The sequence below is a fragment of the Gopherus evgoodei genome, chromosome 7 (genome assembly GCF_007399415.2).
Source record: "Gopherus evgoodei ecotype Sinaloan lineage chromosome 7, rGopEvg1_v1.p, whole genome shotgun sequence".
Classification (NCBI taxonomy): domain Eukaryota; kingdom Metazoa; phylum Chordata; order Testudines; family Testudinidae; genus Gopherus; species Gopherus evgoodei.
In genome coordinates this window covers 129,723,405-129,745,671 of record NC_044328.1, presented here as the reverse complement: position 1 = coordinate 129,745,671, position 22,267 = coordinate 129,723,405, and the positions used below count along the sequence as shown (strand labels likewise).

At 46.0% G+C, this 22,267-nt stretch overlaps 1 protein-coding gene across 2 annotated transcripts; it reads left to right on the top strand.

Moving 5' to 3' along the window:
- Positions 1 to 456: 456 nt before the first annotated feature.
- SLC25A20 (solute carrier family 25 member 20) lies at positions 457 to 20,530 on the top strand. Of its 2 annotated transcripts, XM_030571188.1 has the most exons (9): positions 457 to 646; positions 3,605 to 3,697; positions 10,680 to 10,807; positions 12,490 to 12,580; positions 14,722 to 14,839; positions 16,132 to 16,204; positions 16,704 to 16,813; positions 18,553 to 18,677; positions 19,289 to 20,527. In XM_030571188.1, the coding sequence occupies exons 1-9, from the start codon at positions 542 to 544 to the stop codon at positions 19,349 to 19,351; spliced, it is 906 nt and encodes a 301-aa protein (XP_030427048.1). In that variant the 5' UTR covers positions 457 to 541; the 3' UTR covers positions 19,352 to 20,527. The 2 variants fall into 2 exon arrangements, with proteins under 2 accessions (XP_030427048.1, XP_030427049.1); XM_030571189.1 differs by lacking the exon at positions 18,553 to 18,677 and having other exon boundaries at positions 19,289 to 20,530.
- Positions 20,531 to 22,267: the final 1,737 nt, after the last annotated feature.

The following is a 22,267-nucleotide window of genomic DNA, read 5'->3' as shown; positions in this document are numbered from 1 at the left end:
CCGCAGAGAGCGGGCTCCTCTTACTCCGCCCTGCGGCTGGAACCGGACCCTCGGCAGCACGAAGGGGGAGACGCGCCGAGACACGGCTCGCTGCCCCGCACGGCCCCGCTCCGCCGCGGCTGGGGGAGCAGGTGTGGCGGCACGGAGCAGAGGGCGGCGGGCTGGCTCCAGAACGCGCCAGGGGGCACGAAGAGCCGCGCGGGAGCTAGAGCTCGGCCAGGCCAGGCCCGGTCAGGGAGCCCGGGGGTGGCAGCCCGCTCTGAACAGCAGGACTGGCCGGGAAGCCCGGGCCCGGCTCACCCCAGGCCAAGGACACGCGGGGGCCCAGCCCGGCCCGGCCCGGCCCTGCTGCAGGGCGGGACCCCCGCCAGCGGGAGTACAGCGCATGCGCATCACAGCGGAGTGCCCAGGGCGCCAACTCTCCGTCTAGGGCGCCGCCCCGGCAGCCCAGTCCTTCACTGTCCCGCCATGCCTTGCGGCGCGGCACTGGGGTAAAGGTTAGCGCGCGGGCTCTGCGCGGGGCTCCGCTCCTGCCGCGGCCATGGCGAAGCAGCCGCAGCCCATCAGCCCCGTGAAGAACTTCTTCGCTGGCGGCTTCGGCGGCGTCTGCCTGGTGTTCGTGGGGCACCCGCTGGACACCATCAAGGTGAGGGGGCGGCGCGGGGGAGAGTACTACAGCTCCCGGCCTGCACCGCGCGGGGGGAGGGAGGAGTACTACAGCTCCCGGCCTGCACCGCGCCGGGGGTGGGGGGAGTACTACAGCTCCCGGCCTGCACCGCGCCGGGGGAGGGGGGAGTACTACAGCTCCCGGCCTGCACCGCGCCGGGGGTGGGGGGAGTACTACAGCTCCCGGCCTGCACCGCGCCGGGGGAGGGGGGAGTACTACAGCTCCCGGCCTGCACCGCGCCGGGGGAGGGGGGAGTACTACAGCTCCCGGCCTGCACCGCGCCGGGGGAGGGGAGGTATTACAGCTCCCGGCCTGCACCGCGCGGGGGGGGGAGGTACTACAGCTCCAGGCCTGCACTGCGCCGGGGGGAGGGGAGGTACTACAGCTCCCGGCCTGCACCGCGCGGGGAGGGGAGGGGGAGGTACTACAGCTCCCGGCCTGCACCGCGCGGGGAGGGGAGGGGGAGGTACTACAGCTCCCGGCCTGCACCGCGCGGGGGGGAGGAGGAGTACTACAGCTCCCGGCCTGCACCGCGCCGGGGGGGGAGGGGAGGTACTACAGCTCCCGGCCTGCACCGCGCCGGGGGAGAGGGGAGGTACTACAGCTCCCGGCCTGCACCGTGCCGGGGGGAGGGGAGGGGGGAGTACTACCGCTCCAGGCCTGCACCGCGCCGGGGGGGGGAGGGGGAGTACTACAGCTCCCGGCCTGCACCGCGCCGGGGGGGGAGGGGAGTACTACCGCTCCCGGCCTGCACCGCGCCGGGGGGGAGGGGAGGTACTACAGCTCCCGGCCTGCACCGCGCCGGGGGCGGGGCGTACAGCGCGGGGTGGGGTATAACCCCTCCTAAGCTTGTTTCTTTCATCAGCAGATGTTGGGCCAATAAAATGTATTGGCTCATCCACCTTGTCTGTCTAGTGAGTCATGGTAGTTTGGCATAAAACCGCCTGACCAGCCTGGAGGGTGCCCCTCTGGGCAGTGGAATCTAGTAGCATCTGAAGAGAGCTGGTAAAGATGCCAGAAGTCCCTGTGTGCCTTAGGTAAAACTGACACTAAGGGATTCACAAGACCAGGCAGCCAGTTCTGAGAACATCTAGCCATGAGGGGTGTGCAGAGACTCTGGCAGAATTGTATCTGGACATGGATGCTGCGTATCGCCCCTCCCCTTTTTTCCCCTTCATTATTCTTACCGTATGAAAATGGGACTGACCTGAAAGCTTTGTGTTGTCTGACCTGTGATATATCCTACACACACAGTATTATCACAGGGCATGACCTCTTATCTTGGCAGCAATATTTGCATCTAGTTTCTGGCACCTGTGGTAGTGTTTAGAATTCCTGTATCCTCTAGAATGGTGCGTGATCTCTGCTGTTTTTGAGAAGCCCTTCATTTCACCAGCTAACTCGGTCAGTTTAAGGTGTACACTTCCTACCGCACAGAGGCAGCACTGATGTGTCACTCACCATTAGCTCATGATATCAATGATCCTGTTTTGTTAGAATTTCCCAGGCTGATCATTATCACTTTATTTTAAAGGAGAGACATGAATGGGATATCTGGTATTCTTTGTTATGTCACTTTGATAGTATATGCAAGTGACTTTTTTAAAAAGAGAAATTACTACGCTAGCATATGAAGGCAACTCCACTTCGGTCTAAAATCAGACTGATATTCTCTTTGGAGCATTTCTACTCTCAGCCTGTCATAGCTGGAACTCCCTTGGCCTCCCTTCTGCCATTAATTGAAATAAAAATCTCCCTAAGCTCACTTCTATCCGAGTGTGAACAGTTTCATTATGTTAGCCTATTGGGGGGGAGGGGTTGGAGTGTTCTTTGTACCACTCTGTTTCTGGCACTCAGATAGCTCCCAGTACCATAGCATGTGAACACCTCACAAACGTTAATGTATTTATCCTCACAACACCCTGGTGAGGTAGAGAAGTGCCATTATGCCTGTTTTACACTTGGAGAACTGAGACACAGAGAAACTAAATGACTTGCCAACATCACAAAGGAAGTTTGTGGTAGAGCTGAGAATTGAACTTAGGTCTCCTGAGTCTCAGGCTAGGCCCCTAACCACAGGCTCACCATTACTCTCAAAATGGTAGCATCCATCTGTTTTAACTATGTATTTGTTCCAATCTGTGTTTTGCTTGTCTTCATCTAGCCAGCGCGTTCATCTTAAGACACTCAGAAAAGTCCAGTTCCCATCCAGAAAAATCAGTGATGTCTGGAAATCAAAACTCTTGTTCCAAAAAGCAGTTACAAATTAAGGGACATTTGTGACCTTGAGCCCCAATAACTAATTGTTACATGTGTTTAAACACTGTTATGGCAAAGGAGCCTAGAATTTGAGAGGGGGAAAGGTAGATAAAGAAGTAACTGAAGACCAGGGAACAGCAAAGATCTCCTCTTTAATATAGACATCAGACCTGTGGCGGGTACAACTTCCAGAGCATGATGGCCCATCGTGATATGAGTGGGAGCTTTTTGGAATTTAACAAGTATTTGTTCTGCATTATTGATCTATGGATTGATGAAACTGGACATGAGATGTTTCCTTTCCTTTTAATTATATTCTTTAATCTGAAGATAAATAAAACCAAGTTTCATTGGTGACCATACTTGCATACTGAGTTTAGCAGATGGGGAAAGAGAGCAGTAGAAATGGCACTGGATCTCAGAAGTGCTTAAAGCAGCCACACTGCTGTTTAGAGAGCATTAACTTGAATTTAAATTAATATTGAAATAACAAGGTATTTTTGTTCTTTTTTAGATATTTGCACAAGCTAAAATACTGAGTTTTAACCCTTGTACTGATATTACAATGTCTGATTATAAAACCTATGACTTTAATATGGCTCTCTGGAACTAATCCTAAAAAAATCATGTATCTTAAAAAAAAAAAAAAAAAGCAAACTTTTTTTTCTTGTTTTACAGGTCAGACTACAGACCCAACCAAAACCTCAGGCTGGGCAGCCTCCACTCTATTCTGGGACCTTCGACTGTTTCAGACAGACTCTCGTTAGAGAGGTATTGTATACTGGCATTTGCTATGCCTGCCAAAAATGTCAATTGCTCATGTATGTCATTGGAGTGGAATTTTGTGGGAATCTGGCCCCCTTGAGACTATAAAATTCTCAGGTTATCAGTTCAAATGGTTCTAATCCAAATTTTCCATCACATTACAAAATTTGACAGAACTGGTAGAGGGAGAACATAATAATCTTTGGAATGTGTGATTTGATATATATGTTGTTGTTTTTTTACGTCAGCAATGTGGTGTTAATACCTAAAGTTCAAGGCTGTAATGAATATATTTTTCTTAAACTGTGGTGCCCAGAACTGGATACACTGCTCCGGCTGAGGTCTCACTGGTGCTGAGCAATTACCCCCAGCATCTTGCATATGACACTCCTGTTAACACACTGGGCTGTATTAGCCTTTTTTGTAACTGCATCATGTTGTCTGGTATTCAGTTTGTGATCCATTATAACCCCCAGATCCTTTTTCAGCAGCACTACCCTCTAGCCACTTACTCCCCATTTTGTAGCTGTGCATGTGATTTTTTTTCCCTTCTTAAATGTACTACCTTGCACTTGTCTTTATAAAATTTTATTTGATGTCTTCTGTAAATCTTATAAGCACACTTTCCACTCCATTATCCAAGTCATTCATGAAAATATCGAATAGTACTGAACTCAGGACTGATCCCTGTGGGATCCCAATAGATATGTCATCCCAGTATGACAGTGAACCCTTGATATAGCTACTGTCTATCAACCACTTTATAGTAAATTTATCTCAATCAAACATCTCCAGTTTGTTTATGAGAGTGTCATGTGGGCCTGTGTCAAAAGCCTTATTAAAATCAAGAAATATCATGTCTACAGTTTCCCTCCTATTTAAGCCAGTAATCCTGTCAAAGAAGAAAATTAAGTTGGTATGGCATGATTTGGTTCTTGACAGATCCATGCTAGGTATTCTTATAACCCGTTTATTCTCTAGGGGCATATAAATTGTTGAATAATTTTGCTCCAGTTTCTTTCTAGGTGTCCAAGTTTGGCTAACTAGTCTATAATAATGACCCAGGTCCTCTTTGTTCCACTTGTTGAATATAGGTACTGTGTTTGCCTTTCACCAGTCCTCCATGAGTTCTCGAAGATCATTCCTAATGGTTCTGACATTGCTTTAGCTAGTTCCTTAAGGACCCAAGAATGGATTTCATGAGGCCCTGCCAGCATGAATACATGTAACTTATTTAACTATTCTCTAACCTGTTTTCCCCTATTTGGCATGCTTTTCTCCCCCCATTACACTGGTCTACAATTTTTGAGAAGTCGTCTGCTTCAGAGATAAAATGTGATATTTATTATGTATTTTGATGTGCTGAATTCAAATATGACAATTAAAACAACTGATTGGCTACTGTTTCTAAGATATTTAAGTTTTTACATTTTATGTCTATGTATATTGTGTAGATAGTAGAGTTTTAATCATAAATTGTAAACCTAGGTCTTTTCATGTGTTTATGGTTGCTTTACATGATAATATTTCACCTGTCCTGTTTATGTAACACTTTAAAAATCAGCAAAAGGGTTATATAAATAAAATATATTATGAAACAAAAGGCAGAAAACTATTATGTACATAGTTTAGTCCTATCCAGTGTCTACTCGGCGCTTCTTAGCTTGTCTCTTGTATTCATTAAATGGAGCATCTCTTGTCACTGTCCAGCAATAGTCTGCAAGCATTGACGGACTCCATTTGCCCTGATAGCCTGCCAGGAGATTCCACTGCTGTAGTCTGGAGCCCAACAGCTCTGCCTTACTCTTGAGTAGTTCCAAATCCCTGACAAGGTCATTCAGTTCACCTTGTGTTATGAGGTGTGGTTCAGAGGAGGAGGATGGGAGAAAATGTGGGTCCTGTGACATTGATGGTTCAGGACCAGAAGTTTCATCCCCTTCCTCTTCCTCGTCTGACTCAAGTGAGAATGATTCTGGTGCATCAGGAACCGGCAGTCCTTCTCCGTGGGGTACTGGGCGTATAGCTGATGGAATGTTTGGATAATGCGCAGTCCACTTTTTCTTCTTTGACACACCTTTCCCAACTGGAGGCACCATGCAGAAGTAACAATTGCTGGTATGATCTGTTGGCTCTCTCCAAATCATTGGCACTGCAAAAGGCATAGATTTCCTTTTCCTGTTCAACCACTGGCGAAGATTTGTTGCACAAGTGTTGCAGCATATGTGTGGGGCCCACCTCTTGTCCTGATCTCCAATTTTGCAGCCAAAAGAAAGGTGATAGGCTTCCTTAACCATAGTGGTTATACTGTGCTTTTGTGATGCAAAAGTCACTTCACCACAAACATAGCAGAAGTTATCTGCACTCTTCACACAAGTACGAGGCATCTCTGCTCACTTTGGCTAAACCGAAATGTGTCCCTTTGCAAAATCAAACACTGACAAATAAGAGAGCACGACACTGTAAGATTTCTAGAGCTGATCTAGGGCAATTTGTTCAGCAGAGTGATGTAAGCTTCGTTATGATTGCATCATCCATGACGTCTAGGAATAACATGATGCAATTCCTATCATGTATGACGCAATACCAGCTTCAGATTGCATCATTCATTGTTTTGCCTAAAAAGCAAGTACTGTCCAAACCCAGTCATAGATTTATTCATAGATCCAGTCAAAGATGTATTTTAGTCAATTCTGGTTTAAATTGAGCTCCCTTCCCTTTATAACTCACTTATCCTCCACTATTCCCAAGTCAAGGGTCGTATATACTGACCCAATAGCATATCTTGAAAACTAGAGCCAATCAACAATTTTAAGCATCATTTTCGTTCTCAGTGACCCAGAATTAGTAAAGTTGGACTACATTTATTTCAGAAGCATTTTGGCTGTAGAGCAGTGTTGTATATGTCATATATTTGGTCACAATCTTTTTAGGAAAGAGTGAAGCAAAACAGGCATCAAGAACGCTCAGGTGTTTAAAGTGTTCTGTTATTAGCTCTCCTTCTCCACTAAGTAGAGAAACTTTTTATTCATCTTTCTCATGCTCCTCACGTATGTGTAAAATCTCCTTTTACCCCTAGGAGGGGACATGAAAGGCAATAACTCCTTTTGTGCAAAATCTCCCTACGTGCCTTTGCTATTTTGTACTCATCCTTAGCAATTTGTCTCTGTTTCCACTTCTTGTAGTAGTCGATTTTGGAATTTCATATAATTAAAGAGTTCACTATGGAGGCATACTGACCTCTTACTATTCTTGCTATTTTTCCTTTGCATTGGGGTAGTTTGCAGTTGTGCCTTTAATATTGTCTGATTGAGAAACTACCAACTCTCCTTAACTCTTTTTTGTTTTTTTTTCCCCCTTTACATTTTCTTCCCAGGTGCCCTTACCTCTCAGTTCTGACTTTGTTAATGGACTTCAGAAAAGCAGAGTTTGGCCTTATTCTGCTGCTCTCACTCCTTTTCCTTAGAATCCTGAAATCTATGAGTTCATGTTCACTTTGACCCAAATCGCCTTCCACCTTCAGATTTTCCACCAATTCCTCCCTGCTAGTCAGAATTGAGGTTGAAATGGTTTGTCTTCCTGTTTATTTCATCCACCTTCTGAAACAAAAAGTTGTCCCCAGTACGTTCTAAGAACTTATTAGTAATGGCATTTTGCCATATTACTTTTCCAATAGATGACTGGGGGGTTAGAGTCCCCATTGCTATGGAATCTTGTGTTCATCTAGTCTGACTTTATGCATAACACAGGCTTTCACCCCAGTGACTCCTGCATCAAGCCCATATGTGTGGCTTTTAGAAAGGCATCTAGTATCCATTTAGAGTCTTTGGCCATGTCTACATCTAAAATTTTGCAGCGCTGGTTGTTACAGCTGTATTAGTACAGCTGTATAGGGCCAGCGCTGCAGAGTGGCCACACTTACAGCAACCAGCGCTGCAAGTGGTGTTAGATGTGGCCACACTGCAGCGCTGTTGGGCGGCTTCAAGGGGGGTTCGGGGAACGCGAGAGCAAACCGGGAAAGGAGACCAGCTTCGCCGCGGTTTGCTCTCGCGTTCCCCGAACCCCCCTGCAAACCGCAGGGAAGGAGACCTGCTTGCTCGGGGGTTCGGGGAACGAGAGAGCAAACCGGGAAAGGAGACCAGCTTCACCGCGGTTTGCTCTCGCGTTCCCCGAACCACCCTGCAAACCGCAGGGAAGGAGACCTGCTTGCTCGGGGAACGCGAGAGCAAACCGTGGCGAAGCTGGTCTCCTTTCCCGGTTTGCTCTCGCGTTCCCCGAACCACCCTGCAAACCGCAGGGAACGAGACCTGCTTGCTCGGGGGTTCGGGGGACGAGAGAGCAAACCGGGAAAGGAGACCAGCTTCGCGGCGGTTTGCTCTCGCGTTCCCCGAACCACCCTGCAAACCGCAGGGAAGGAGATCTGCTTGCTCGGGGTTCCGGGAACGCGAGAGCAAGCCGGGGAAGGAGACCAGCTTGATTACCAGAGGCTTCCTCCTTCCACGGAGGTCAAGAAAAGTGCTGGTAAGTGTCTACATTGGATTACCAGCGCTGGATCACCAGCGCTGGATCCTCTACACCCGAGACAAAACGGGAGTACGGCCAGCGCTGCAAACAGGGAGTTGCAGCGCTGGTGATGCCCTGCAGATGTGTACACCTTCAAAGTTGCAGCGCTGTAACTCCCTCACCAGCGCTGCAACTTTCTGATGTAGACAAGCCCCTAAAGTGGTAAAGAATCCACTGTCCCCTTTGGTAAGTTGTGCCAGTGATTAATTACCCCCATTGTTAATAAATTGTGCATTCTATCTAGTGTGAATTAGCTTCAGCTTCCACCCATTAGATCTTGTTATCCTTTTGTCTGCCAACTAAAGAGCACTGTGGTGTCAGAAATCTCACTCCATACTTGAATTTGTATTCTGTGCTCAAGTCACCTCTTAACCTTGTCTTGGATAAACTCCATGGATTGAGCTTCGTAAATCTCTCATGATAAGGGAGACTTTTCAGATGTCAGATAATTCATGTAGCTCTTCTCTGTACTTTTTCTGTTTCCTGAATATCCTTCTTGAACACCAGAACTGGACACAATATCCGCTAGTGGTTTCACTACTGCTAGGCACAAAGGTAATCCTACCTCCCTACTCCTACTTCATGTTTACTAGCTTACACAGCCAAGAACAGTTAAGTCTTTCCCTTTTGGAGGCCCTCTTGGTATCCTCCTTGTGTGAGCTGGCCAAGCAGGACTTTCAAAGGTCCGTCTCACACGGAGTTTCTTGCACAGTGGAGTCATACATGCTTGCCAGCTAGTCATGCCTTTCAGTGAAAGGAAACATGTAAGAATGTGTTGAAATTATTAGGGCTGTCAAGCAATTAAAAAAATTAAGCATGATTAAAAAGATCACAAGATTAAAAGGCTTGTGCCATTAATTGCAGGATTAAACAATAATAGAATATCATTTATTTAAATATTTTTGATATTTTCAATTCCAATGCAATACGAAGTGTACAGTGCTCACTTTATATTCTTTATTAGAAATATTTGCACTGTAAAGAATAAAATAGTATTTTTCAATACACCTAATACAAGTACAGTAACTCCTCGCTTAACATTATAGGTATGTTACTGAAAAATGCTACTTTAAGTGAAACGATGTTAAGCACATCCAATTTCCCCATAAGAATTAATGTGAATGGGCGGAGGGGGGAGAATTAGGTTCCAAGGATTTTTATTTTTTTTAATTCTATTTTTTTTTGCTAGATAAAAGACATTATATACACAGTATAAGTTTTAAACAAATATTTAATACTGAACACAGCAATGATGATTGTGAGGCTTCGTTGAGGTGTTGGAGTTGGAGGGTGGGATATTTCCCAGGGAATGCCTTGCTGCTAAATGATGAACTAGCACTTGGCTGAGCCACCAAGGATTAATGCATTGTTGTTAATGTAGCCTCACACTCTGCAAGGCAGCAGGAATGGAGGGAGGAGAGACAGCATGGCAGAGAGAGACAGAGACGGGGATGCACTGTGAGTGCATGTGTGAGAGAGAGAGATGCGCATTCCCCCTTTAAGTACACTGACCCCATGCTAAGTACATTGCCTTTTTAAGTAGATCAATAGGTTGAGACAGCAGCTGCTGCCAGCAAGCTTCCTCCATCCTGAGCCCTGTCCTGTCAGTGGAGATGGGGTGCAGGAGTGGGGGGAGGGGGACACTGACATTAGCACCCCTCTTTTCCCTTCCTCCCCTTCTGCACAGCAAGCAGGAGGCTCCTGGGAGCAGCTCCAAGGCAGAGGGCAGGAGCAGCACATGGCAGTCGGGGGAGGGACGCCTCAATTGCCTGGCAATTGATAGCCTGCTGGGCAGCTGCTGCACAGGAAACTTGGAGCTGCTGCCCCCCCAGCTAGCTCCAAGGGGCTGCTCTTTCTGCAAGCACAGGACAAAGCAGGCAGCTGCCAAACTACATTATAAGGGAGCATTGTGCAACTTCAAACAAGCACGTTCTCTAATTGCTGATCAATGTAACAACGTTAACCGGGACGATGTTAAGTCAGGAGTTACTGTACTGTAGTGCAATCTCTTTATCATGAAAGCTGAACTTACAAATGTAGAATTATGTACCAAAAAAGAACTGCACTCAAAAATAAAACAATGCAAAACTTTAGCGCCTACACGTCCACTCGTGTGATTGATTGGCTGAACAAGAAGTAAGACCAAGTCTGGTTACATTTGCAGGAGATAATACTGCCCGCTTCTTGTTCACAAAGCCTGTCTCTCTCTCTCACACACACACACACACACACACACACACACACCCCAGCAAGTCCTGGTATGATTTCCCAACAGCCCCTCTGGATCACTGCAAAGCCCTTTCATTCATGCAGCTGGCCGCCTTTGCTGTGATCATCTTGTATAGTAACTTCATTTGCTTGATGCGGTGAAATATTTATCCTCCTGAAGAATGCTTCATGAAACCTAAATAACCCCTGTGTCTTGCAGGGAGTCCGAGGCTTGTATAAAGGAATGGCAGCTCCGATAGTTGGAGTGACTCCCATGTTTGCTGTGTGCTTCTTTGGATTTGGTTTGGGGAAAAAACTCCAGCAGAAGAATCCTGATGACATTCTGACGTAAGTTCTGGGTTGTTCAAACGCTTGGGATACCTTTTCTACGGCTCCCAGCCTGCTGTGTTGAATTACACGTTCGGTTGTAGTGTAAATGTGGCTCCTCTCTGGATTATAAATATATTTTAAAACAAACACTGGTGGTGGTAATACTCCTAAAAGCGTGGGACTGATAGCACAGGCTAAAAACAGACAGCAGGTGGGCAAGTACTGTGCAATTCCCTCCCTGTGCAGAAAGACAGTCATTAAAGAACAACTCAGTTGTAGCTGAATACCATGTGTGTTACATAATGATAATGACTTGCTGTTAAGGGAAACTGAGTGGAAAGATTACATGTATATTCCAATATAGCCACCTGACAGAGCTGGGGGTCACAAGACATGACCTTTCCTTCTTGCTAGTGGGAAGTGGGACTCTCCCTGCATCCCCTTTGTAGGTTAGGTTATTAATCACAGGAGTGTTTCTCTTGGTTATGGCTAAAGAGGCATTTCAACGATCGGACTCTTTTCAGGCACACGGACCCTTCTGCAAAAAATGACTTTTTGGAACAAAATTTCTCCTGCTGCATTTTTGGCCCCATATTGGAATTCTGTGGATGGCTGATAAAATTTTATGCATCTGTGACAGGTTATTTGTGAATGAGAAGTTTTTTAATTAAAAAAAATGATTTTTGAAATGTTCAGCTTGTCATAGACTTAGTCTCTAGTGAGGACCAGTGAAGAAATCTGGCTTAGGTGTTTGAAAATCCTGTACCACTCATGCATACTACTCATCCACTTGCTGGGGTTTTTAACAGAAATAGCACTCCGGATGCACATATAATATACTTGTGTGTGCATCTGTTCAAGAGCGTTGCTCACTCTACTGTTCCAAATCCGTCATGGTTCTCTCAAGTTTTCCTATAAATCAGGAAATGTAAAGCTTGTTTCATATACGTGCTTCCCACTGAACTCAATTGTTCAGTGCTTTACTGAATTGGGCCTTAAGACTCGTAGTTCTAGAGTAGTGCTTCTCAGACTTCCTTGATTGTGTTCTCCTTCTTCGTGTCTGTAATTGCCTCCTGCTCCTCCCCCATACATGCAGCAGCGCCCTGCCAGCAGCAGCACAGAAGTAAGGGTGGCAATGTGGATGGATATTTGTCAGGATCACTTTTCACAGCAGACTTAGCACTCCATTGCCACCCTTCTGCACTGCTGCTGCCACCCCAAAGCTGACAACTAGAGTCCCGCCACTGCCTCCTGGTGAGGGATATGGGGAGCCCAGGCGGCAGGCTCTGACTCTCAGCCCCTGGGCGATGGGGCTCTACCTGTTGCCTTTAGCCCCCCCCCCCCGCCCCCCCGCTCCTTCTCCCAGCTGTGCATGGCCCTTCTGTACAAGCTCCAGCCACCCGGGGCTGACAGCCAGAGCCAAAGGGGGTGGTGAGCACACAGCTCAGGCCCGCCAAATGACTTGGTCACACTCTGTATATTGTAGCATAAAACGTAAGCACATTGAGTAATACAAAATACTGTGAATGCACAGGAGCAGAAGTATACTTGCTGAGGTAACCATAGCTTTGGATTTCCAAACTCTTGTACATTTAACTGTAACGTTGCATTGTTAAGTCCTTTCACGCTGACTATATTAAATGCCATGTTTATTGGATTATTTATCTTGGGATCTTTATTTTCCTGTTTTCTCTGCACAGATATCCCCAGCTGTTTGCTGCTGGCATGTTATCTGGAGTGTTCACAACAGCAATCATGGCTCCAGGAGAGAGGATCAAATGCCTTTTACAGGTAAGATGTTGTGTGTGGAGGGGCAGAAATTCCCACCCTTTAATCTCAGGAGCATTGTCTGATTTAAAAAGCCCTTGCTTAGGAAGATATAATTCCTCTAATTAGCATATTTACTCTGTACTGAATTTAGAAAGTGCCCCTTTCAGCAGGGCTAAGGCATAACTTGATGCGACTCTGTTGTGGAGAAGCATTATACAGCTTCCCTTCCTGACAATCTGTTTGGTAAATACAACGTGCACTCCTATATACACCATTCAGCATATATGCATCCTCACCCTAGGATACCAGCTGACTTCTTAGGATACTCTCTAGATTTCAGAAGTGCCCATCTTCTTACGTAAAACAAAGCCTTTATAGAAACAATCAGGTTCATGAAACTCTTGCATGATAAAGATTTTGCCCCTAGTTCCCTGGAATCCTTGTATGTAACAGAAGGACCTATTTCAAAAATATATAAAACAAGCTATTATAAAACTAGTCTAGTGAGCAGAAACTTTCAGCCTGTCACAGCTCTTGGTTTTTGAAACCCTGGTGGGAAATGTGAATTTGAACAAATGAAAATACTATCTGTACCAGACCTGATCTCTACCCTGTCTCACAGTGACTGCTGTTCTTAGTGTTTTAATGGATGTTAGATATTGATTCCAATATGCAAAGCATTATCACAGGACATCTTTTATTCAAAAAATATTGTCTGAGTTCTGTGAAATTTTCTTGGAGTCATTGTCAGTGTAAATCTGGAGTAACTTGACTGATTTCAGCTGAGTTATTTCAAACTTAAACTAGTGAAAATTAGGTAAGCATCAGTTCTTAATTTGGCACGATCCAGCCAGTGCATGGTTCAGTAAACACCTATGGAAACAAATCCTTTTCAATCTGGGTAGCAGAGAAATTTTAGTAAGTGTAAACTATGCAGTGGCTTAACACAAAGGGGAGTGTTTATTAGATCAGCAGTTCCCAAACTGTGGGTCAGGTCCCCAAAGTGGGTCGCGGCCCCCTTTGAATGGGTCACCAGGACTGGCTTAGATTTGCTGGGGCCTAGGGCTGAAGCCCAAGCTCCACTGGGGTTACATTGGCCTACTAGCGTTTCTCAAGTGCAGCCACCAGGGTTTTTCTTGCGGCCACAGCCTCCTGGGCAGTGACTGGAGGAGGAGCAGCAGAGGCACAGACACCAGAAGAGCAGACAACCAGTGTGAGTTTCCCCACCTTTCCAGGGACAGTGGGATTCAGGCTTCTGGTTTCAGCTCTGGAGTGGTGGGCTCTGTCCTCCGGCCACATGGCAGCCGGCTCCATCCAACGGCTTTGGGCTCCAGCCCCAACCCTCGGCTCACTACCCAATCGCCCATGGTGCTGCCCCTGTCCCCCTGCTGCCAGCTTACTCACTGCTCTATTCAAGGCTTGATTTGTCCTCCGCTTACCAGGGCTGAGTAAGTCTGTTGTCTGTTGTTAGTAAGTCTGTGGTATCTGTATGTTTGTTAATATCACTTTTCACTTTCTTCTAGCTATCAAGTCTGCTGCTATGAAAAGTGATATTAATAAACATTCAAATATCACTTTTGCTAGCTAGTAAGATTGCTTCTGTGAAGTCATTAAGAAAGTGCCCCCCAACATGAAACATAAATAATGTACTTTGCTATTATCTTTAGATCCAGTAAGGAATACATACAACTATAAATTATTTTTATTATTAGATCTACAAAAAACCCTACATAAATAAATTACTCTGATTGGAGCTGTGTATTTGCATATTTATTTGTTTTTTCTAAAGTTAATTAAGTATTTTAGGAAAAATTGTCAGAGCGGCCACCAACAAGAGTTTGTGGCCACACTCTCTGACGCCACCAAAATTTTTGTTGTGAGAACCCCTGGCCAACATCACAGGGGTGTCTGCCAGTTGAGGAAAGACTACAGGGATAAAAGGGAGGAAAAGCAGGCTGGGAATATGGTGACTTCACATGCATTGTACCAGTCTGTGTCTATATCAGCAGGAGCCCAGTGGCATTCATTCCTTGGGTGGCTTTTGTTTACAGGAAAAAGGGCTGGGCTGGTAACTTCCACTTGACAATGTAGCTTTAGAAAGCACAAGCGTTCCAAATTACTATTTGGGTTACGCCTGCTAAACCATCGCTTTAATCCTCCAGATCCAGGCTGCTTCAGGTGAAATTAAGTACGGCGGCCCAATGGACTGTGCAAAACAGCTGTACCGTGAGGCTGGGATTCGAGGCATATACAAAGGAACCGTGCTCACCCTCATGAGAGGTAATTCTAACAGTACCCCTGCAGGAAGAGAAGCATCAGAACAAAACTGACCCAACATCCTAAATCTCACCCTGGGCCATCGAGCTATGTTCTGCATCAGTCTTAGGTGCTGCAGTTTTCACAGCTGCCCCTGTGTCTCATGGGGATTGAGAATTGCAACTAGGATGTGTCGCAGTCTTGGTAGGGGCGGTGAGAGGAAGCGAACTAGAGGAGTACAGAGGGAATGAGGGGAGGAAGGCTAGAAATGGACACAAAGGGACTTGAGAGGTAAAGACCAACCAAATCCAAGACGCAGAAGGCTACGATTGAGTTCCAGGACGGGCGAGGGATGATGGGTCTGGGGAGAGAAGCGGAGAGGCAGAGAAGAAAAAAGAGGAAGCATTTTCTTAACTTTGGGATGGGGTTTGTACATGAGACTCCCAGTCTGTGATGGTCAATTGGATTGGTTAATGAATTATTCTTTGTCCCAGCTTGAAAGTGGTGTTTATTCACTCATTTTTGGTATGGAGGAAAAATACCTTGTGTGTCCATCATGTTCCTTTCCCTCTCTGTTTTTTAAAGGCACCTATAATGAACAAATTAAAGCCCCATGGGTCAGGTTAGAAATATGTTTGGATGCTTTCTCCCCTGAATGAGGTTAAAATACGCCCCGTCTGGGGCAGTGATTTCACCTGAGCATCCTCAAATAGAGAAACTGTAGGCATTTTGCAGTTCCACCAGCCCAGGAAATGATCTGTCCCATCACTCCCATAGGATTGTAACAGGTAGCAGCATGGACAACATGCCTGACAGAACTGGTTGTCTGATCCTAGCCGTGGGCTTGAGCATTGGCTGCATGAGGATATAAAAAAGCAGAAAGTTTGGTTGGAACAAACTGGCTGTGAACATGTCACAAAGCTACTGAGACTGGCTTAATCTGCCCAGTCTCCAGTCTGGGGATCTTAGACCTCTCTCATAGTCAAGGTAACAATGTGACTGGAAGGGCTGGTGACTCAGGGGTTCAGGAATAAGTGATTCTGCAGCATGCCCCTGCTCTTTCTGAAAATGTTTGTGCTGTTCCATCCAGAGAGACAGCCGTTTGCACTGGAAGGCTCAGAAAGGGAAATTAGTGGTACTTGATGGCATTGCTGAGGCTGGTGCAGAACAGTCCCAAAGGTTGGCAGCTGATGTGAGCCCAAAGCTTCCCCTTAGGAGTGAAAACTTCCTTTCCTCTCTCTTTTTCCCCTGCGTGCGGAGGTGATCAGGTGTCATTCTCCTACTTCTCTTAGTTTCTTTGTTGTTCTCCCAACTAGATGTTCCAGCCTCTGGAATGTACTTCATGACGTATGAATGGCTGAAGAACATTCTGACCCCTGAGGGGAAGAGGTTAGTTAAATCCTAAATCAGGGCCATGCTGACTTTCTCCAGACACTTCCAGTCAATTTCTCCTGCTAAGCAGATGAGAGCAAAATCACCAGAGTAGTGTCTTCTGTGATTGCTGAGGAGTTTGCTGTCAGTGGCTTTCCCATCGAGATGATTCATCTCACTGTGGGATTGGATTGATTGTTGAATGGTATTTGAAGCACTCCTCTTAATGGCACAATTAGAAAAGCATTCAGTGTGAGATGCACCTGTTCTGCGTCCCTGCTGTGTGCTAAAAGCTGGTCTTTCAGGCATCCTTGTCATGCTGCAAGTATGAGAGAGCAATAAGAGTTGAGCCTTTCCCGTGGGGAGAGAGCACATTATGGCCACAAGTTTCTCTGAATTCCTACAGTGGCTGTTCTCATGCCAGGTCTGTACCATTGAAATGTCTTATCTCTCAGCCAAGCTGCCTTTCTGGTCTTAGTTTAAAGACAGACACCTTTTCAATTCAATATTTCTGCAGTGTCAGTGACCTCAGCGTGCCTAGGATTCTCTTTGCTGGGGGTATGGCAGGGATCTTCAACTGGGCTGTTGCCATCCCTCCGGATGTGCTGAAATCCCGCTTCCAGACTGGTGAGTCAGATGTCAGTCGTGTAAGAGCTCCACAAGATGGAGCATTTCTGTGGGCCGGGTGGACAATCCAATAGAGAAGCTTACGGCTGGGCAGAATTTTAGAAAGGAGGAAGTGTGGCCTAGCTCCTACAGCACTAGACTGGGACCCAGGAGACCTGGGTTCTATTTCCAGCTCTGCTACAGGTTTACTGGGTGACTTTGAGCAAGTTACTTCATCTGTGCCCTCATGTATAAAATGATACATCCTTTGCAAAGTTCTTTGAGAACTGTGCTGAAAGGTGCTGTAGAAGAGCTGGGTGGTATTTATTACAAATATACCCCTATTGAAAGTGCTTAATCATTTCAGATAAGACTGGGCATGCTTGCATCGGTTCAGACAGGTGATATTGAAAATAAAATCACAGTGGAGCAGGGAACACCATAGCTATGTGTGTCTCTCACAATCCATTGCTTTGTGACTGGCAAATCTGCAGACCTCATGGAAATATCTGCAGTCTGTGCTCCATAAAATTGCAGTAGGGACAGCCCAGACACTTGGGGTACTGGGCTCCAGCAAAGGCTGCTGTAAAGGTTCTGGTTGATTCCTTCGGCATTCCTCCCAGAGGAATAGCCCTGTACAACAGAGCTCTGCAGCAGCCTCTAGCAGGACTATTCTCTGGCTCTGCCTTGCATTAACAAGATCCCTGCATCTTCTCTGTCGTGCATCAAGGACATAGGCAGAGCTTCTGTCCTAGTGCGTCCAACAGTGGTTGCTGATACAGGAAAATCCTTTTGTTTGTGGTGTGTTTTTTGTTTTGTTTGTTGGCTGTGTAATTTAGCTTCTGTGATGCTCCAGACCAAGGGAGAAAAACCTGAATGGGATATAGTAGAATATTGCAGCCCCTGCTCCACGAGTCACTTTCCAAAAGTTGTTTGTGACTCTGGAGGAGCTGGTCAAGGGCCCCGTCATGGTAATACTTTCCAGTGGCATGTCACATGATTAGGTAGCTTGTTCCTATAAAATCACTTTCCTCAAACACCTGGTCAGATCTGTGTAACATCAGCATTAAAATGAAGCCTGTCGTTTTCACTGGAAAGCCACTGCCATTCCTGGCTCTAGTGTGTGGGAGGATATTTGTGAGAACGGACCAGCGTTTTCTCTTGCAAACCAGCTTTATCGATTGATGCACCACTGACTCTCCACTCTGCCCATGCTGTTAGCGTGACCAGCAGTAATAACGCTAGATTAAAGCTCCCAGTTTTCTAACCCTTCGCTTAAGTTCCTCTTTTTTTTTTTCTTCTCCCCTAGATGACCTGATTATTATTTAAAATCATTACAGTGCTGGGGTGCATATGGCGCCTGCTCACTGGGTCTTTGTTCGAGTTGTCAGTGATGTACTGGACTGAAGGGGGGAAGGATAGCTTAGCGGGCCAGTGCACACACTACTGAACACAGGGTTGGGAGTTCAGCCCTTCAGGGGGCCAGGTAGGGATCTGGGGCAAAAATCTGTCAGGGACGGTACTTGGTTCTGCTGTGAAGGCAGCAGGCTGGACTCAATGACCTTTCAAGGTCCCTTCCAGTTCTGTAGATCAGTATATCTTCATATAATGAAAATAAATTAAAAAATAGTCTTTTGAAATCATTTGTTACTTGGAAAATAATCCGTATGAATTACAGTGGAAGGCCACAGTGTAACCATTAAAGTCTCAGCCGGCTGCATTCCCAAATCGTAGATGCCATGTTCTGCTTCTGTCAACAGCTGCTTCAGGGAAGTATCCTAATGGCTTTAGGGATGTGCTGAGGGAGCTTATCAGAGAGGAAGGAGTCTCATCCCTATACAAAGGGTTCACAGCCGTTATGATAAGGGCCTTTCCCGCTAACGCAGTAAGTAAACCTTGATATCTAGTGGGCTGCAGGGAGCTGGCTACTTGCACCCTAAATACCTAGTGAGTGTAAAGGAGGCAGTTAACTCTGATTCCAGACTGTTTGACTGTTTATTATTTCACTAGTGCTGCTTACGTTAGAGCACACACTCTTGGGTGTATTGTCTGGGGGATCTGTTTCCAAGCTTTTAAAATACTGGCTCAAATCTGTGTAGCTGGGAAACTAAAGTAGGCTGTAGGGATAGCGCTAACAGGAATAGGGTCACAGTCTTTGCACTAAACCCCTCTTGTGTTAGAATAAACTAACAGTTCTACACATCTGCTAACACCAAGTGCCAGCATTTTGGATGGCTAGATTGAATCTGCACCTGTTTTAAATGGAAGGATCTAACAAATGACACTGAAGATCAGAAATTCTGTCTCTGCTATAGAGGGACCCAGTTATGTCATTACTTCCAGTTCAAGATCAGTCATGGTGGGGTGGGGGAGGACAAACCATGTTTGGGGTTTATAATGCTGCTGTATCCCTCAGCTTTGAGAAGACCTTTTCCAAACACTCCAGCTTTGTGTGCTTAAGGCTCATCTGATCCTCGTGTTCTGTGTCTGTTCCAGGCCTGTTTCCTTGGTTTTGAAGTTGCTATGAAGTTCCTTAACTGGATTGCACCAAGTCTGTGAAGACTAGGAAATGTCCTCCTGGGACAAGAAAAAAAAGACCATGGTGATGGATTTAAGGGTGACTTGAGAAACGATAGGAATTATTAGTTTTCTAATCCCAATTGCCTTACTCACATCCTCTGGGTGGTATAATAGGTGCCATTCTGAACCCTGAGCCATAACTCTGATGCAGAGTTTTCATGAGGAAGGGGAAGTATGAGTGCACTTACCTTCTGAGCCAAATGCACCATAGCAGTGATGCTGCTAATAGACACTTATCGCTATTACAGTGAGAGTCCTTAAGTACTTCCTCTGGAAGAAGGGGAGACTTTTAATTTCTTTCTTTGTTTACTGAAGAATCAGTGCTGAAAATCTTTCAAAATTGTAATTACCAGCCAGTGTGCACTTAATTCTCAGGATATAGCTTAACACTTTATTGCCAATGTTGAGGTGAGACACTATTTTCCGTCAGTTATAGATAGTCTCATCAGCTGTTATCATGTTTATGGTGCCTTTATTTTATGTGCATGTAATGAGGGGCAATGTGGAACAGAACAGATTATAGCTAAAAAAAATCCTAATTCTGGGCAGAGGGGGCAGGGAGGGATTCTAAAGCATTCTAGAGGACCTTGTATGGTGACGATCTTGAACCGATGAAAGGTGCACTGTGGAACTAAGAGTTAAAGTAAATTACGCCCATCTTCCTTGACTAAGCACTGCTAACCTGGTTGGCAGGGGCATTCAGCAGAGAAACAAGTTCTAACTGATCTCATTTCTCTGCAAAATCCTCTTTCCCCCTCTGAAATCCCTTTGGTATTTACTGATTCGCTGATTATATCCAGAACACAACTTCACAAATACCATATGATTCTTTGCAATCTGTGCTATATCTGATGTCCCTGAACGATGCATTCTGAGAGATGGTGGCCTAGGAAGTACAGAGCAGATTTCAAAGTGGGAGAAGACTTAAATTTCTTTTGGTGCTGAATTCCCTCCATGGCTTCCTTAATGGGAACAGTCAGCCCTGAAATCAGCATCTGGCTCCTCAGCTCAGCATTAAGAGATCTTGTTAAACAACAAATTTTGAGTTGACACGATTGATGCAAGGGACAGGCAAGACAGTCTGTAACCTGTTCCAGTTGTGATTAAATGATCCTGTTTTATCAGGACTCAATAAAGTTTGCTGCTGCTCAGCTAGAATGTTTGCTTGTGGTTTTGTGCGCTCTGTATTTTGGTGCATGATTAGTGTATGCAAAGGCCATACAAATATTCCCTTACACTTTGTTCAGAGATCTGCCTACCTTAAAGGCCTGCAGACAACTTACATATGGATGGGTAGCCTGTCTTTGGTGGTGATAATTCTATGCCTCTCAATCTTTAGACCTGCCCCTCTCTGATACAACCCACTGAAATGTGTGACAAATGGCTGAAATGGGCAACACCTGAGGGTTTTTTTGTTAGGTTAAAATGTTTTTTTAAGGCTGTTTTCTCATGATGAGATGCAAACAAACCAGCTGTTACAGGTGTGGGGGTGGGGAGGGGAATTGGGTTAGGGAGAAGATCCGTGCCTAGATTCCTCAGGAGGCACCAAGGGAAGTGAGGGCTGGGGAATGAGGAGTTGTCCCTAACCAGGCTCACTAAGGTATACAATTAATTTAGCATGCTTTCCATTAATTAGGCTGTCCCTGCCAGGCTGTCCCCAAGGATGTTCTTTTACGTGCTACGGTACCAGCAGCTCAGGACCCTGCTCCTCGCTCCCTTTCTCTTGTAAGGAGCAGAGAGGAATCATCCAGCTGCTTCTGTGTTACCCTTTGTTTTCCCAGAAGTTGAGGGAGCAAGGTGTTTTGTTTTGTTTACATGGGTGGGGAGGACAGAGTGGATCCTCCCACTATTTGAAGAGCCCCACAACTCAGGACTACCTCTCCACTTCCCCTTCCAACTCTGGATGCTCTCTCCCATCCCCAAAATACCTTGCCAGTTCTTCCACCTTAGGAGCCTCTCTGCTCCTTGGAAGAGAGAAGGGGAAGCAAGAGGCCCAGAGCTGCCGAGGAAGGTGAATATGGCCCTCCTTTACCTGCTACTGCTCCCTGTCCTGCCGTACGCTGCCTGTGAGCGTGACTGACTGTGACACGTTCAGTTTCATACACTTGAGATCTGGTTAACCCAGCTGCTTCTGAGACAGCTCAGATCAGTAAAATCAGTAATTTTCATGCTCTCCTGGGAGTGATGTGGGTTTAGCCAAGTTCTAACAGACGTTGCTAGCTAAGCCCTATATGCTTACTGGAACTCTTACAGCAAAAGGCTGTAGATCAGGTTCACTTTCCATTGTTGGAGATGACCGTTTGAACCTAGATTGGCTAAGGATCATCATGTAGTTACTAACCCCAGGTACCACTGATTAATGATTAAAAACATTTGCATATGCAAAGTGGCAGGCTCACTCCTTGCACAAGGCTCTGTGCAGGTTTATACTGTCTGTGCTGCTTCCCTGGGTGTGAGCAAGAAGGAGAACAAACTGTGAATGTTTCAGTAAATATTTATCGACCAAACTGCTGGTTCTTGGTTCCCTGTGCTGGGAGCCTGTCCTAGAGCAGTTCAGATCCTGCCTTTACTTTCCTAATATTTATTTGCTGGGAGCTGCCCTCCTCCTCTCTTTCTCCAGCCTTTTATATGTTGAAAGAATTCTGAAGTTGGATTAATCCTTTAAATATGTTCCCTCTCCTCTTGGACACTGGAGACAAGTGAATTAATTTTCAATCCCTTACCTGCCCCTAACTCCTTGCTTGACCTACACCACAGCCAGCTAAAATTATTGAAAAGGGGGTTCAGCTGGGTCTAGTTAAGGTCCCTTGCAATTAGGTTAAGCTAACGAATGGCCATACTGGGTCAGACCAAAGGTCCATCCAGCCCCATATCCTATCTTCCAACAGTGGCCAA

Coding starts and splice junctions, on each gene's coding strand:
- SLC25A20 (XM_030571188.1), top strand. CDS start 542: ATGGCGAAGCAGCCGCAGCCCATCAGCCCCGTGAAGAACTTCTTCGCT. Junction 647..3,604: donor ACCCGCTGGACACCATCAAG/GTGAGGGGGCGG, acceptor CTTGTTTTACAG/GTCAGACTACAGACCCAACC. Junction 10,808..12,489: donor AATCCTGATGACATTCTGAC/GTAAGTTCTGGG, acceptor TTCTCTGCACAG/ATATCCCCAGCTGTTTGCTG.